This window comes from Salvia splendens, unplaced genomic scaffold (assembly GCF_004379255.2).
Source record: "Salvia splendens isolate huo1 unplaced genomic scaffold, SspV2 ctg925, whole genome shotgun sequence".
In the NCBI taxonomy this organism is placed as follows: domain Eukaryota; kingdom Viridiplantae; phylum Streptophyta; class Magnoliopsida; order Lamiales; family Lamiaceae; genus Salvia; species Salvia splendens.
Genome location: NW_024599612.1, coordinates 10,572 through 23,147, shown reverse-complemented (window position 1 = coordinate 23,147; position 12,576 = coordinate 10,572). Strand labels below are relative to the sequence as shown.

Here is a 12,576-nt window from a genome sequence, read left to right as displayed (position 1 = left end):
AAATGTGATATTTCTAGTGAGATAAACTAAAAAGAAAAATGAGATATCTTCTACTATTATATTATATATCTAAATAATTTATCTCTGTCATTACACTTTTTTTCTCTCTCTCTTTCTTATATCTCTCAGTAGATTTACGCACTAATCATTTAATTTTTATTGTAGAAACAACTGCACTAATCATTTAATTTTAATTGCAGAAACAACTGCACTAATGATTTAATTTTTATTGTAGAAACAAGTACTGCACTAATCATTTAATTTTTATTGTAGAAAGAAGTATACTCCGTAGTTATTCATGACTAATAAAAATATCTAAAAAAAAGAGTAAAAAGAAGTTCATGCCGTAATAAACTCTTTCATCATATACTCCTGGTGATATTAATTTTCACTAGTGACATAAACATACAAATGACATTCCCATTCACTATATGAATAAAATACAATATTTAGCACATTACATTTAATTATTATAGTACAATCACAATTCACCTTCAAATTTAACTTAAACCCCAATCAAACCTATCTTAAACCTCAATATATATTCCGAACCATCTCTTAATTATAATAGTATAATGAATATGAAAATGTAGAAAGCGTAAAAGACTATTTGCATCGAGGCATACAAGACTTTGGAGCTGGTTTAGGTGGTGTGTCCAGTTCTTGTATAACTACTTTCTGCATGGTCATGAAACGAATCTCCGATTTTCGACGAAGATGGGCTGGCCAACGAGGGCCACCTTTGGTCTTAGGCAGCGGTGGTGGTGGCGGAAGCAGAGTAGTCGGAGGCGAAGATGGGCAGCGTGGGTCGTTGAGAGTGCTTCTCTGAGGTAATGGTCTTGTTAGAGAAAATGATGAGTTCATCAAAATCAGCAACAACAAAACCAAATACATTGCAGCTAACAATTTTTTTATATTAATTTGGATAGCTAGTAAAAGAGAAGATAGTTTGGTCAAGAGAGGTTGAGAGAGAAGTTGATAGCTTATTTGAAATGAAATTCTCACAACCATGATAGAGCTTTTATAAGTAAGAAACAGTATCAAAAGTGTACCTCTCTCTATAAACCCCACGAGGAAATGCTAAGAGCATCCGCAATGGAGGCGTCAAAACCGGCACGCCGATTTTTCGCCGACGCCGGTTCTGACGCCCAACCATTGCGACTGGCGTCGGCGAAATCGGCGTCAACTTCGGCGTGCCCATGCCGATTCGTGTGCTGACGCTTGTTCTAACGCCGATTCGCACGGCGCCATTGTAGGCCCCGGATCGGCGTCAGACGGCGTCAGATTTTAATTTTTTTTTTTTCGAATTTTTAAAATTCGAATTTAAAAAAAAAAACAAATTTTAAAAAATACTATTTATTTATGAAAATTGTTTTTATATTTAAAAACAATTTTTACAAATAAATTTATACAAGAAATTCGTAATAGCCCATATATATTTAATGGGCTTGCGAATTTATGAAAACCATTCTAGGTCGTCTCTCTTTTATAGAGACATCCTTGAATGTTTTATGTTTCACATTCGATGTGGGACAAAAACCATTCTAGGTTGTCTCTCTTTTATAGAGACATCCTTGAATGTTTTTTGTTTCACATTCGATGTGGGACAAAAACCATTCTAGGTTGTCTCTCTTTTATAGAGACAACCTTGAAGGTTTTATATTTCCATATAGAAATATTGTACTTTTTTAATTGTACTTTTTAATTTTGTACTTTTTTTTTAAATTAATGGACTTTTTTTTTAAATTATTGTACTTTTTTAAATTTTAATAGTATTATTCAATTTTCCCGTATTTGTCTCGTAAATTAAATTCCGTATGTTGCTACGATTGTAAATTAAATTATATAATTGTTATTAGTGATGTGGATAGGCTATGGGAAGGCTATGTGAGGGCTATTGGATGTCCAGTTGCATATCCAGATGATGTGGCAGGAGGATTTTAGTGCTGGATGATGTGGCAGTGGGAAGGCTATGTGAGGGCTATTGGAGGTCCGTTTCTCACTGGAGATGCTCTAAAATGTATCTGCGTTATAGTGGCTGCCTTTAGGTCTATCGATTCCTTAATCGGTATGGTTTTGTAATTTTATTAGTAGTAATTATTATAGATTTTATATATAATAATGTGTGAAAAAAATTAAAAAATTTGGTCAAATTCTTGTGATTTTAAAAAATTAGTCAGAAAAATAATAAATTTTGAATTTGTTCTTAATTATCTTATGACGAATTTATCATTATGAAAGCCGAAAAATCATACATAGACTTTAGTACCATCTACTATAAATTAAACAATATTATCAATTCATTGTTGAAAAAATGAACAAATATTTCACATTAGGGGCAGATCTGCGACGGAACTAAAAATTCTAATAAAGCTGGGGCTGAAATTTATTGAAAATAATCATTTTATTTTATTAAAATATTTAATTATATATATAGGGCTTATGTAAAATTTACTAGACATCGGATAATAAACAAAAAAAACATTAATGTCATTCTCAAATTCACGTAAATAATAAATCACAAGTATTCCTAATTATTTATTTCCACAATAAGCCAAATTATTTAAAAATCACTATCATAATTTTAAGTATACTTAAATTGAAGATGATCAATATACAAAGCTTCACCTTTTTCCAGTGTCAATTCCCTTAGATGTGATACTCATTACTCCATCTTATAATTCGGGTTTTGTAATGGCCTGTTTCAAGAATGTCTTGATAATTTGTATTGCTGGTTTTGGCCGACCTTTTGCTTTTTCGATTCGCAAGAAAGAAAAAGGAAATGAAAAGAAAGCGGATCGACGTAATCGTCTTCGTTTCAATGTCATTATCTTGTCTTAAATATTTTCAAGATTCAATTATTGACGACCAACCCAGGTGAGTAAGATAAAGACAAATAGGAAAGAAGTTCATAGTTCTCATTTCTAGATCAATTTGTTGAAACAAGTAGTGGATGGATCCCGTATGAGGAGATTGAATTAAATATTTAACAATTAAAGTTATATATATGGTGACGCGGACTTGGTCACTTGGATACAGTAGCAAATACTGTGCTGTAAAGTTATAAACGCAGCAGCACCGGTATGATTATTTATATTCTTTTCTTTTTATTATTATTTTCTTTATGTTTTTTATTTCTCTTTATTTTTTATTTTTAGTTATGATTCTTTACGTTTTTATTCCCCTTAATCATAACTAAAAAATATACACCCCTCGGTTAATTATGATTTAGGAATTATAATTATAATTAATCATAACTAACAATTAAATAAAGAGAAATAAATAACAAAAAAGAAAATAAGAAGAAAAAGAAAAGAACATAAAGTAATAATACATGCGCTGCTGTGTTGTATGGTTTGGAGAGTGTGTTTTAAAGCACAATATTTGCTGATGTACCAAAAGGCACAACAGAGGATCTATGTCCATGCTGACGCACCTCAATTAGTTTTTGTACACACTAGCTAGACTCCATTACCTTCTATGTGAAGTGTTTTAATTTTACTCCTTCTGCCCTAAAATAGTCGGGATATTTTTATTAGATACATGATGAATTTTTATGTTTAAAGATTAAAATGGAGAAAGAATAAATAAGAAATTGAATAAAATATGAAAAAGAAAGAGAGAGAAAAGTATAAGCATGGTGAAATTGACCACATTTACTCTGTGGACAGTATTTCAACCATGGTTGGCATCTCCTCGGCCTAAAGCAAGGAAAGGCTGGGACTTAGATCCCCAATGTGGCAAAATACATAACAGAGGATGTTGTGCCAATCACATGCATCTATTGAATTATCAAGTTAGATTATTTTCTTTTATTCACAAATGGGTGGTTGTTGGCATTCATCAGCCACCCCCTTCCGCCTTCAAAGCTAAAAAACCATTGGATGCAAAAAGCATTTGAGAGAGAATGGGGTCATGTGAACAGAGATGCAAATAGTTTGTATTGTGTTTTGGTGTCATGTGTGGCTAAATCATTTGCATTGCTCCTACAATGTATTGTGGATTTGATAAATTCTTCAGTTTTCCTTTATTTCAGTTCTGGTCTTTGGTTCATAATTGTATATACTATCTATGAGAATGAGATGGCCTTTAATCATAACTTAGGTACCAACTCTTTAACTTAGACTTTGAGTGGACATGAGAAACATCGTAATTGAATACAATAAATGAAGAAAGTAAGTTGGCCAAGAAACATCGTAATTGAATACAATAAATGAAGAAAGTAAGTTGGCCAAGAAGTAGAATAGTAATGTTTGTGGCTAAAGGTCTCGGGTTCGAGTCCACTGTGGTACGTGGACTTTAAATTTATATTTATTCGATCATTAAAAATAACGAAGAATGACCCGAGTCCACCGTGGCACATGCTTTAAATTTATATTTATTTGATCATTAAAAATAACGAGAGAGCACATAAGATCTTTCATCTTCACAACAATTGTCGCTTCCCTTGGCCCCCATTAAATGTCACATATTTCCTTATTTGGACGATCCTCAATAAATATTTCATTTTACTCTTACTATTTTTAGTAAGTAACTCATTATACTCACATTTATTATAAAATTAATATACCCATATTCCATTAACTTTTTTTACCACTTTCCTTCACAATATCAAGCAATTTTTAAAAACTCGCCCCGATCAAATATGAGACATCTATTGGGGCTAGAGAAAATATATCCCTTTTCCATTTTTCACAAGGAAAGTCTAGACCAGCTTAAAGGTTGTACATTTAGCATTTTTAGGTGGATTTGCATTGAACTCTTGCACTTAAACCACAAATATTATCAACACTTAAACCACAAAAACAAACAAAATCCTAGTACGCAAAGAAAAATCAGCGCAAATTACCTTTAACTCCGTCTCCATTATTTGGAGTGAGGAATGCGATATGCTACGTTATCGTATGGGAATGTGATCAAATGCAAACCCTTGCATTTTATCACTATCCTTAACTTATGTGTGCTCCTCATATGAGCACCACTTTCGTTTGACGCACGTTTAACGATGTTCGTTTCAATTTATATATTTAGTTTGATTCTAATACAATAAAAATGTTATTGAAAATTTTAGTTTCACAAAATTCATGAAAATCAAAGCTCGATTTGCTCGTTTTCTCTATAATTTCAAATAAATTACTCCTTCCGTCCACGAAAAATTGGCACTTTCATTTTCTGCACATGTAAGAGAGAGAATAATATAGACAAGAGACTTCTCTACGTTATTTTCTCTCGTACTTTACTTTCTCTCCACTTTAACTATTTATTATCATTTTTTTCAAAATAAGTGCAGAAAATGAAAATGCCCTATTTTTCATGGACGGAGGGAGTAATAAACTAACAAATCGAGCTTTGATTTTTATGAATTCTGTGAAATTAAAAATTTCAATAACATTTTTTAACTTATTAGAATCAAACTAAATATATAAATCGAAACGAACAATGCTAAACGTGCTTCAAATGAGAGTGGTGCTTTCATGAGGAGCTCACATAAGGTATGTAGCATATCATTTTCCAATTTGGAGTATCCCAGTGGCGGATCGGGGGGGTTGGAAAGGTTGACTAATTTGCCCTTATCCAAAAGTAAAATATCCATGTCTGCCTCATCCCGTTTGCCTCCGACGTCGCCCCGAAGACCAAAAAATAGCCATGTCCACCCCTTCCATTTCCGAATGCTGGATCTACCACTTTCCATCCATTGCTTTCCATGACGAGCTTCTTTTCAAAGCATGGAGCTTCTCCTTCTCCTCATGTGGAAGATCCATGTCCTCCTCCGTTCTACCACACTATTCTGCCGCATCCACAAAACAACCGTTCTACCACACTATTCTGCCGCATCCACAACACAAACAGACTAATACAACAAATATGGTTCATATCATTATTAAACAAGCAATCAAAACTCCTATTACGAACCATCCATATCCCAACACCACGGGTCGCTACCTAAATCCATTCGAAAACTTAGAATGATCACCATCATCACGTTCTTGAGGAGGCGACCTGGGAACTTGCTCGCATTTTTTAGTCAGCGGAAATCCACACAACCCCGGATTCCCAATGAAGGAGCTATTATCAAACTTCCGAAACCAGCCTGATTGAGGAATCTCTCCAACAAGCTCATTCATCGAAAGATTTAACTTAGAAAGAAAACTCAACATTGTCAACTGCCTTGGAATCTCACCATTCAATCGATTTGAAGACAAGTCTAATGATTCCAATGCTTTCACATTTCCAATGGATGATGGTATCTGCCCAGTGAGATTGTTATGAGACAAATTCAAGCACTTGAGTGAATTAAGATTCCCTATGGAATCCGGAATCTTTCCGGAGAATTTGTTCTCCGCCATGTCAATGGTGGTGAATGTAGTCAACATTCTGACCAATAATGGTTGCTCTGAGCCTTTCAAAACAGACACCATTGATTCCTCATACATGCTACTCTTTTCCGACGCATTTTCCTTGCCATTCATCAAGGCTGGGAAGGTAGACAAATATGTAGTCGGTAGGGACCCACTGAACTCATTTTGAGATACATCAAACACTTCCAACTTTCCAAATGGAGCATCACTACTAATCTCAACATCAGCAATGGGTGAAACAATACTACCATTGAATCTATTCTCTTCCAAAATAAGGACTCGGAGATCGACAAGATCCTCCGTCCAAAAGGGAAACCCACCGTGTATCCCATTGCTTCCAACATCAAGAACTTGTAGCTTCTCACAATTTCCAAGGGCTTGCGGCAACGTTCCTTCTAGGTTATTGCTGTTGAGGTTGAGAGACTCAAGAGCGCAGCCCTTTGAAAATGATGGTGGAATTTGGCCACCAAGGCTATTCTCCTTCAAATGCAGAACGTGCAAGGATTTAGTCAGCTCTCCTAAACACTTTGGAAGCCCACCCTGCAGGTTGTTGTTTGATAGGTTAAGAAATTGGAGGGATCTCAAATTGCAGATGGTGGAAGGTATAGGGCCGGAGAGATTGTTATTCGCCAAGTCGAGATAAGTTAAGTTGAGGGATCTTCCAATCGCTGGCGGTATGGAACCTTGAAAATGGTTATCGGAGAGATCAACACTCTTAATATTGGCTGTGAACAATTCTCCTGGAATGATACCTGAAATTTATATCAAGTTGGTATTAATTAGATATTTCCACTCATTGTGACACTTGTATATGAAGAGATACTCCTACCAGTCAAAGCATTCTTGTTGAGAGATAATGCTACAAGAGATTTCATGTTCAAAATGACTCGAGGCAGAGGGCCGATGAGCTTGTTGCCATTCATGTATAATGATACTAATTTGTCAAGGCCACCAATCTCTTCCGGAATCACACCTGAATTATGAAAATAAATAGTCATTTTAGTAGTCAAACATGATAAAAATGTGTGTATAACTGCACAATCTCACCAGTCAAAGTATTGTTGATGAGGTATAATTCTTGGAGTGCTTTCATGTTTCCAATTTCTCTTAGCAATGTCCCATTAAGTGTGTTATGACTTAGTGAAATATACTTCAGAGAAGACATGTTAGAAAAGGTTGGCGGTAAAGTGCCAATCAACTTGTTCGAATCAATGGACAAAATTAGTAAATTGTTAAGCTGCCCAATCTCATGTGGAATAACACCTATAAAAATGTAGAATCGTGAATAAAACATAAAAACAAGAAAATTACAACTAATGATTAGAAAAAAAGGACTATCCATACCATTCAATACATTGTTATCGAGGTATAGAGAACGAAGGGCCGTCAAGTTCCCAATCTCTTTTGGAATCGATCCATTAAGCCCGGTGGATGCCATGCTTAATGTTTCTAAATTACGAAGATGACCAATCTGATTAGGAATATTACCTGTGAAATAAATAATTCATAGAAGTTTAGTAAGAATAATATTTGAATGGTAGCCCACAATGATTGAAAAGTTTTAGAAAAATATAACATACCTGTTAAATTATTATTGTAAAGGATCAACTCTCGAAGGGATGTCAAATTCCCAACGTCTGGAGGTAAAGGTCCAGTAAATTTGTTTGATTCCATCCACAATGATTGTAACATGTGAAGATGAGAAATCTGTTTTGGGATATCACCTGTGGAGTAACAAATTGAGTTATCTTAATCAAAATATAAGGTGTAACTATAATTGTCAGCACACCTATTTCCTAAATTAAAATGTTAACTATTTCCAATTGTACACTAACACTTTAAATGGAGTAGCCTATTAGCCCCAATAATACACTAAAATCAATTTTATTTTTGGTTTTTGACTTGACACTAGGGGTGAGCATTCGGGTTTCGGTTCGGTTTTTTGCCAAAACCGAACCAAAACCGAAAAGCCAAATTTAGTTCAAAACCCAAACCGAACCGAACCCGAAAAACCGAAAACCGAACTTAAAAACCGAAAAACCCGAACAAAACCGAAAAATCGAAAAATCCTAAAAACCGTAAAACATAAATAATATTAATATATATATGTAATTTATTTTATTTTATGGCATATGCCTTTATGGTAGTAGAACCATAAGAGCACCAGCAATGGAGGCCAATAGGAATTCGCTTGATACTTATGATACCTTAATAGTATGTTGTTTAATACTACGAAATATACAATCTTTCATAAATCAAAATCTAAATATGATATGAATTTATTACACAAATCAAATATCGTAAAAATATGAATGTTTAGTTTATTTATGGATCGATAAAAATTTATACTCTCTCAAATTTGTGGATGACCTAAGTTTTAATGAGAAATTGATAAAGTATGATATATGAGAAAAAAAATAAGTAATGTTATATGCAAATTAATTCCTAAAAGATAACCCCACTAGCGAAACTCAGCCGCCCATTCCTTATCACCATTCACCCACCGATGGCCACTACGCCCAACATCCGAGGTTTATTTGTCAAAAAGAATTAGATAATGAAGCAGACACTTTACATATAACTCGAACAAAAAACAGAGATATGCATACCAGTTAAAGTGTTGAAGCCAAGAAATAACTGTGTGAGGTGTGTCAAGTTCCCAATCTCTTTAGGCACCTCTCCAACCAGGCTGTTGTTGTACAACGAAAGTTTTTCAAGGCTTGAACATTGGCCCAGGCTCGATGGTATTTGTCCATACAACTTAGTGAAGGAAATACGCAGCAATCTGAGGTTGTGAAGGCTGTGTTTGCACATGTCGGTTGGTAGCTCACTTGACAAAGCAGCATTACCTCTCAGAGTGATTACCTGTATGGATGACAAGTTAAAGATGGAGGCAGGAATGGGGCCGTAGAAGGAGTTTTCATTCATATCCAGAGATATAAGAGAAGAAAGATTTCCAATTTCGGGAGGGATGGTGCCAACGAGTTGCACATTGGAAAGATTCAACCCGGTGACACGGCTATTGAGTGGATCACAGGTGATTCCAACCCAGTTACAAAAGGATGTTTGGGTAGTCCAGTTTTTCAACAATAAATTGTGGGGATCTGACGAGATATGGGCTTTTAAGGCTAGAAGTGCAGAACGATCGGTGTTAGCTGAGCAATTAACCCACCAAAGAAGAGCAAGTAACAGAATACGGGTAAAAAGCTCCACCATGAGAATTGATTTTCTGAATGGCCAAATAGTAAGTCATTGTGGAATTCCCTATAACCAATATATAATACTCCGTAGTATAATAAAGTATTTGTCTACGTATGTGGAAAAAAAACAACAGAAAATACACCATATATATTTACATCCCAGAAGAGTGTGGGAATTTGCGTGTGTGCCGTAAGAAAAGAAAGAGTATATTTAGGAAGAGTGTGGTTAAGAATTCTCTCATCCATCACCGATGTGGGACAAAGATTTATACTCCTTATTTCGATAAAAATATTGTAAATCTTTTATACAAATGGAACTTCCACAAAATACCGGCAATAAGATATCCAAACTTTTTACCAATTTCAGGGCAAAAATCGCAAAAATTCTTAACTAATTTGGAGTAGATTTATGTAATACCCTCAATTTCAAAAGTATCATGCTTCCTTTATATACTCACCCACTTCATAAGAGTCCATTAATGTTGATCATTAGTCCCACATCGACTTTGAGAAGAAAGTGGTTTAAATTTGAGTACTATAAATATAGGATAAGTGAACAAACATACTTTAGTCAAACTTTTATTTGATGATATTGATATTGATGATATGTATCAAGTGTAAATCCTAATCAAGATCAAGTCGTGTAATCCTTTATTTTGGGTATGCACCAGTAGACTCTTAGAGCATCCTTAACGCATGGGGCCGGGCCGCAGTTGGGTCCCGGCCTGCGTCACGCAGCGATGGTGGGGAGCAATTCCCGGCCTGGGCCAGTCCCGGGAGCGCAGTTGCAGCCTGGGGATGAGCCTGGGGTCCGGCCTGGCCGGCGTTGGAGGTGAGCTTTTTCCGGTCTCGGGCCCCAATTTCTGGTTTCTTTTGCATTTGAAGGAGGGGGAGGAAGGAAGAGGAAGAAGAGGGCGACGGAGCCTCAATTTCTGATTTTTTGCATTTGGAAGAGGGGCGACGGACCCAGTTTTCTCTTTTTTGTTTTGCATTTTGAAGAAGGTTGAAGAGGGGCGAGAGGAAGAAGAAGAGCAATTTTTTTTTGCATTTTTTAATGTTCTAATTTAATATTTTAGTTTATAATTTATTATTTTTGAATTAAAAATGAATTTATGCGTATTATAATTGTTCAACGTTTTTAATTTTCACAAGTAAAATAGATTGAAGTTGTGAATAGTACAATTTAATAGCTGTGGTCCGGGATGGAGTCCAGTTTTGGCCTATGACTCAAATTTAAAGGAATGATGATATGGAGGGGACTTGGGGCCTAAGTTCGGGCTAGTTAAGGATGGAAACCCCCTTCCGGTCAAACGTGAGACAGCCAACATTTTATAATAATTTAATCAAAAATTAACATTTTGTTTGTGACCCTCTAGTAGAGCTACTCTCTAGACCTCTGCGGAGAGAGAGTGTCGCCCCAAGAAAAATGGGACTTGGATCCCTGCTGGGACAAATTGCACAAAATGTACCGCAGGGATGCTGTGCACATCATCACCCTCCGTATGAAGTTATACAATTTTTTTTAATTCACAAATCAATGTTGGAGATGTGCACAATATCCCCTTCTATGCATTTTGCCACCGGAGGGATCCAAATCCAGTAAAATGAGGGGTCAGACATGTGGCGCCATATTACTGGTTGCCATTTAAATATTTTTTATTTTGCTTTTGCTCTTTTATACCGTGTATTTTTTTTTATTGAATTAGTTCTCTTTTATTTTTAACTTTTAATCTATAGATTAATTGATTTGTTATTTTGATATTACCGTATAATAACTTTTTTATTTTTTTAATGTAATATTATATTGTACTTTAGTTATATGAAGAATTAGTAATTATTTATTTATCCCCTTACGAGATTTTATGTGATTTTATTCTGTATTAAATGGATGGAGTAAAGTAAGAAAGTGACTAAAGTAGAGAAAAAAGTGTGTATTTTTAATAATAAGTCATTTTGATTTGGACAAAATAAAAAGGAGAGTGAGTCATCTTTAATGATATGGAATCTTCAATGATATGTAAAGAGTATTATAATTTATATTATTTTATATATTTATTAAAAATATTTATAAGTATGTAAAAAGAGAGTTGGGTTAGGATCCCTAGTGGAAGTGTGGAAGGTCTTGAAAAGAGTCGAACGCGAATTCAGACCAAGTTATATGGAAAGATAACTGAACCGGTTGGATCAGTTAGCAAATATCGTTGCCACTTGATCGAGTCGATCTCTCGCTTTCGCTCGTTTTCCCACCAAAGTAATTTATAACTCCCAATTTTGCACAACTTTAACAGTAAAGCGGCAAGTTAGGGGTCGATCCCACAGAGAAGTTGGTGTGTCGAGTGTGTGAGTAGTGAACAGGGGGGTTGGCTGCTGCCACGTTTTAACTTGGGAGTTTTTAACTACTGATTTTACTCTAGGCAGAATTTAAACTAGCTAACTTGATCAAGGTAAATTTAACTACTGGGTCAAGTGAGTTGCAGGCGAAAACGAAATAGTAAATGCGAGGATGAAAACGAAACAACTTTGATTAAAATTAAACTAAGCACAGAGTGAAATTTAAACTAAGCTAACACTTCGGAAATTAAGAAAGCAAGTAAAACCGAGAAGAATCTCGGCGGGAAACTTGAGAATACGCTGACAGATAACAAGTATTATGCAGTGCTTCGTCAATCGCCCTTTCTAACTAAGCAACACTTTATCTAAGCTAAGCTAAGCTATCTAGAAAACTGAACTAAGCTAGAGAACTGAACTAAGCTAAACTAGACGGAAAGTAAAGTAGTGGATCCCCTTCTTGTGGTGGCACATCCTCTATTTATAGGCTCGGCAGGATCTCCAGCTGGATAACGATCTTGGCAGGGAATATTCGCTCATGCTGAGAGTGAGCGACTCATTGATTGCTACGTGCTTCCTTCTAGAATGACGACGCTTTTCAGTAACAGATTCGTGACGCAGCTCCGTCCTTGCGTCTCATATATCAGCACGTGTCCCCTTCTAGAACGTCGTCCTTGATAACAGAATGG

At 35.4% G+C, this 12,576-nt stretch overlaps 1 protein-coding gene and 1 long non-coding RNA gene across 4 annotated transcripts; one reads left to right on the top strand and one right to left on the bottom strand.

The window, feature by feature from the left end:
* Nucleotides 1-5,327: 5,327 nt before the first annotated feature.
* On the bottom strand, nt 5,328-10,226 carry LOC121791822 (receptor-like protein 35). 2 transcript variants are annotated; one of them, XM_042189650.1, is made up of 6 exons: nt 8,969-10,226; nt 7,940-8,083; nt 7,704-7,847; nt 7,407-7,622; nt 7,189-7,332; nt 5,328-7,111 (listed from the first exon to the last, which is right to left on the bottom strand). In XM_042189650.1, exons 1-6 carry the CDS (start codon nt 9,573-9,575, stop codon nt 5,940-5,942), a joined length of 2,427 nt encoding a protein of 808 aa, XP_042045584.1. In that variant the 5' UTR covers nt 9,576-10,226; the 3' UTR covers nt 5,328-5,939. The 2 variants fall into 2 exon arrangements, with proteins under 2 accessions (XP_042045584.1, XP_042045583.1); XM_042189649.1 differs by having other exon boundaries at nt 7,407-7,847.
* On the top strand, nt 9,465-10,684 carry LOC121791823. 2 transcript variants are annotated; one of them, XR_006048747.1, is made up of 2 exons: nt 9,465-9,603; nt 10,234-10,684. It is a non-coding gene; the product is annotated as an uncharacterized LOC121791823 (long non-coding RNA). The 2 variants fall into 2 exon arrangements; XR_006048748.1 differs by having other exon boundaries at nt 10,231-10,684.
* The last annotated feature ends 1,892 nt before the right edge of the window (nt 10,685-12,576 follow it).

Coding starts and splice junctions, on each gene's coding strand:
- LOC121791822 (XM_042189649.1), bottom strand. CDS start 9,575: ATGGTGGAGCTTTTTACCCGTATTCTGTTACTTGCTCTTCTTTGGTGG. Junction 8,084..8,968: donor TGGCTTCAACACTTTAACTG/GTATGCATATCT, acceptor GTTACTCCACAG/GTGATATCCCAAAACAGATT. Junction 7,333..7,406: donor CATCAACAATACTTTGACTG/GTGAGATTGTGC, acceptor TTCATAATTCAG/GTGTGATTCCGGAAGAGATT.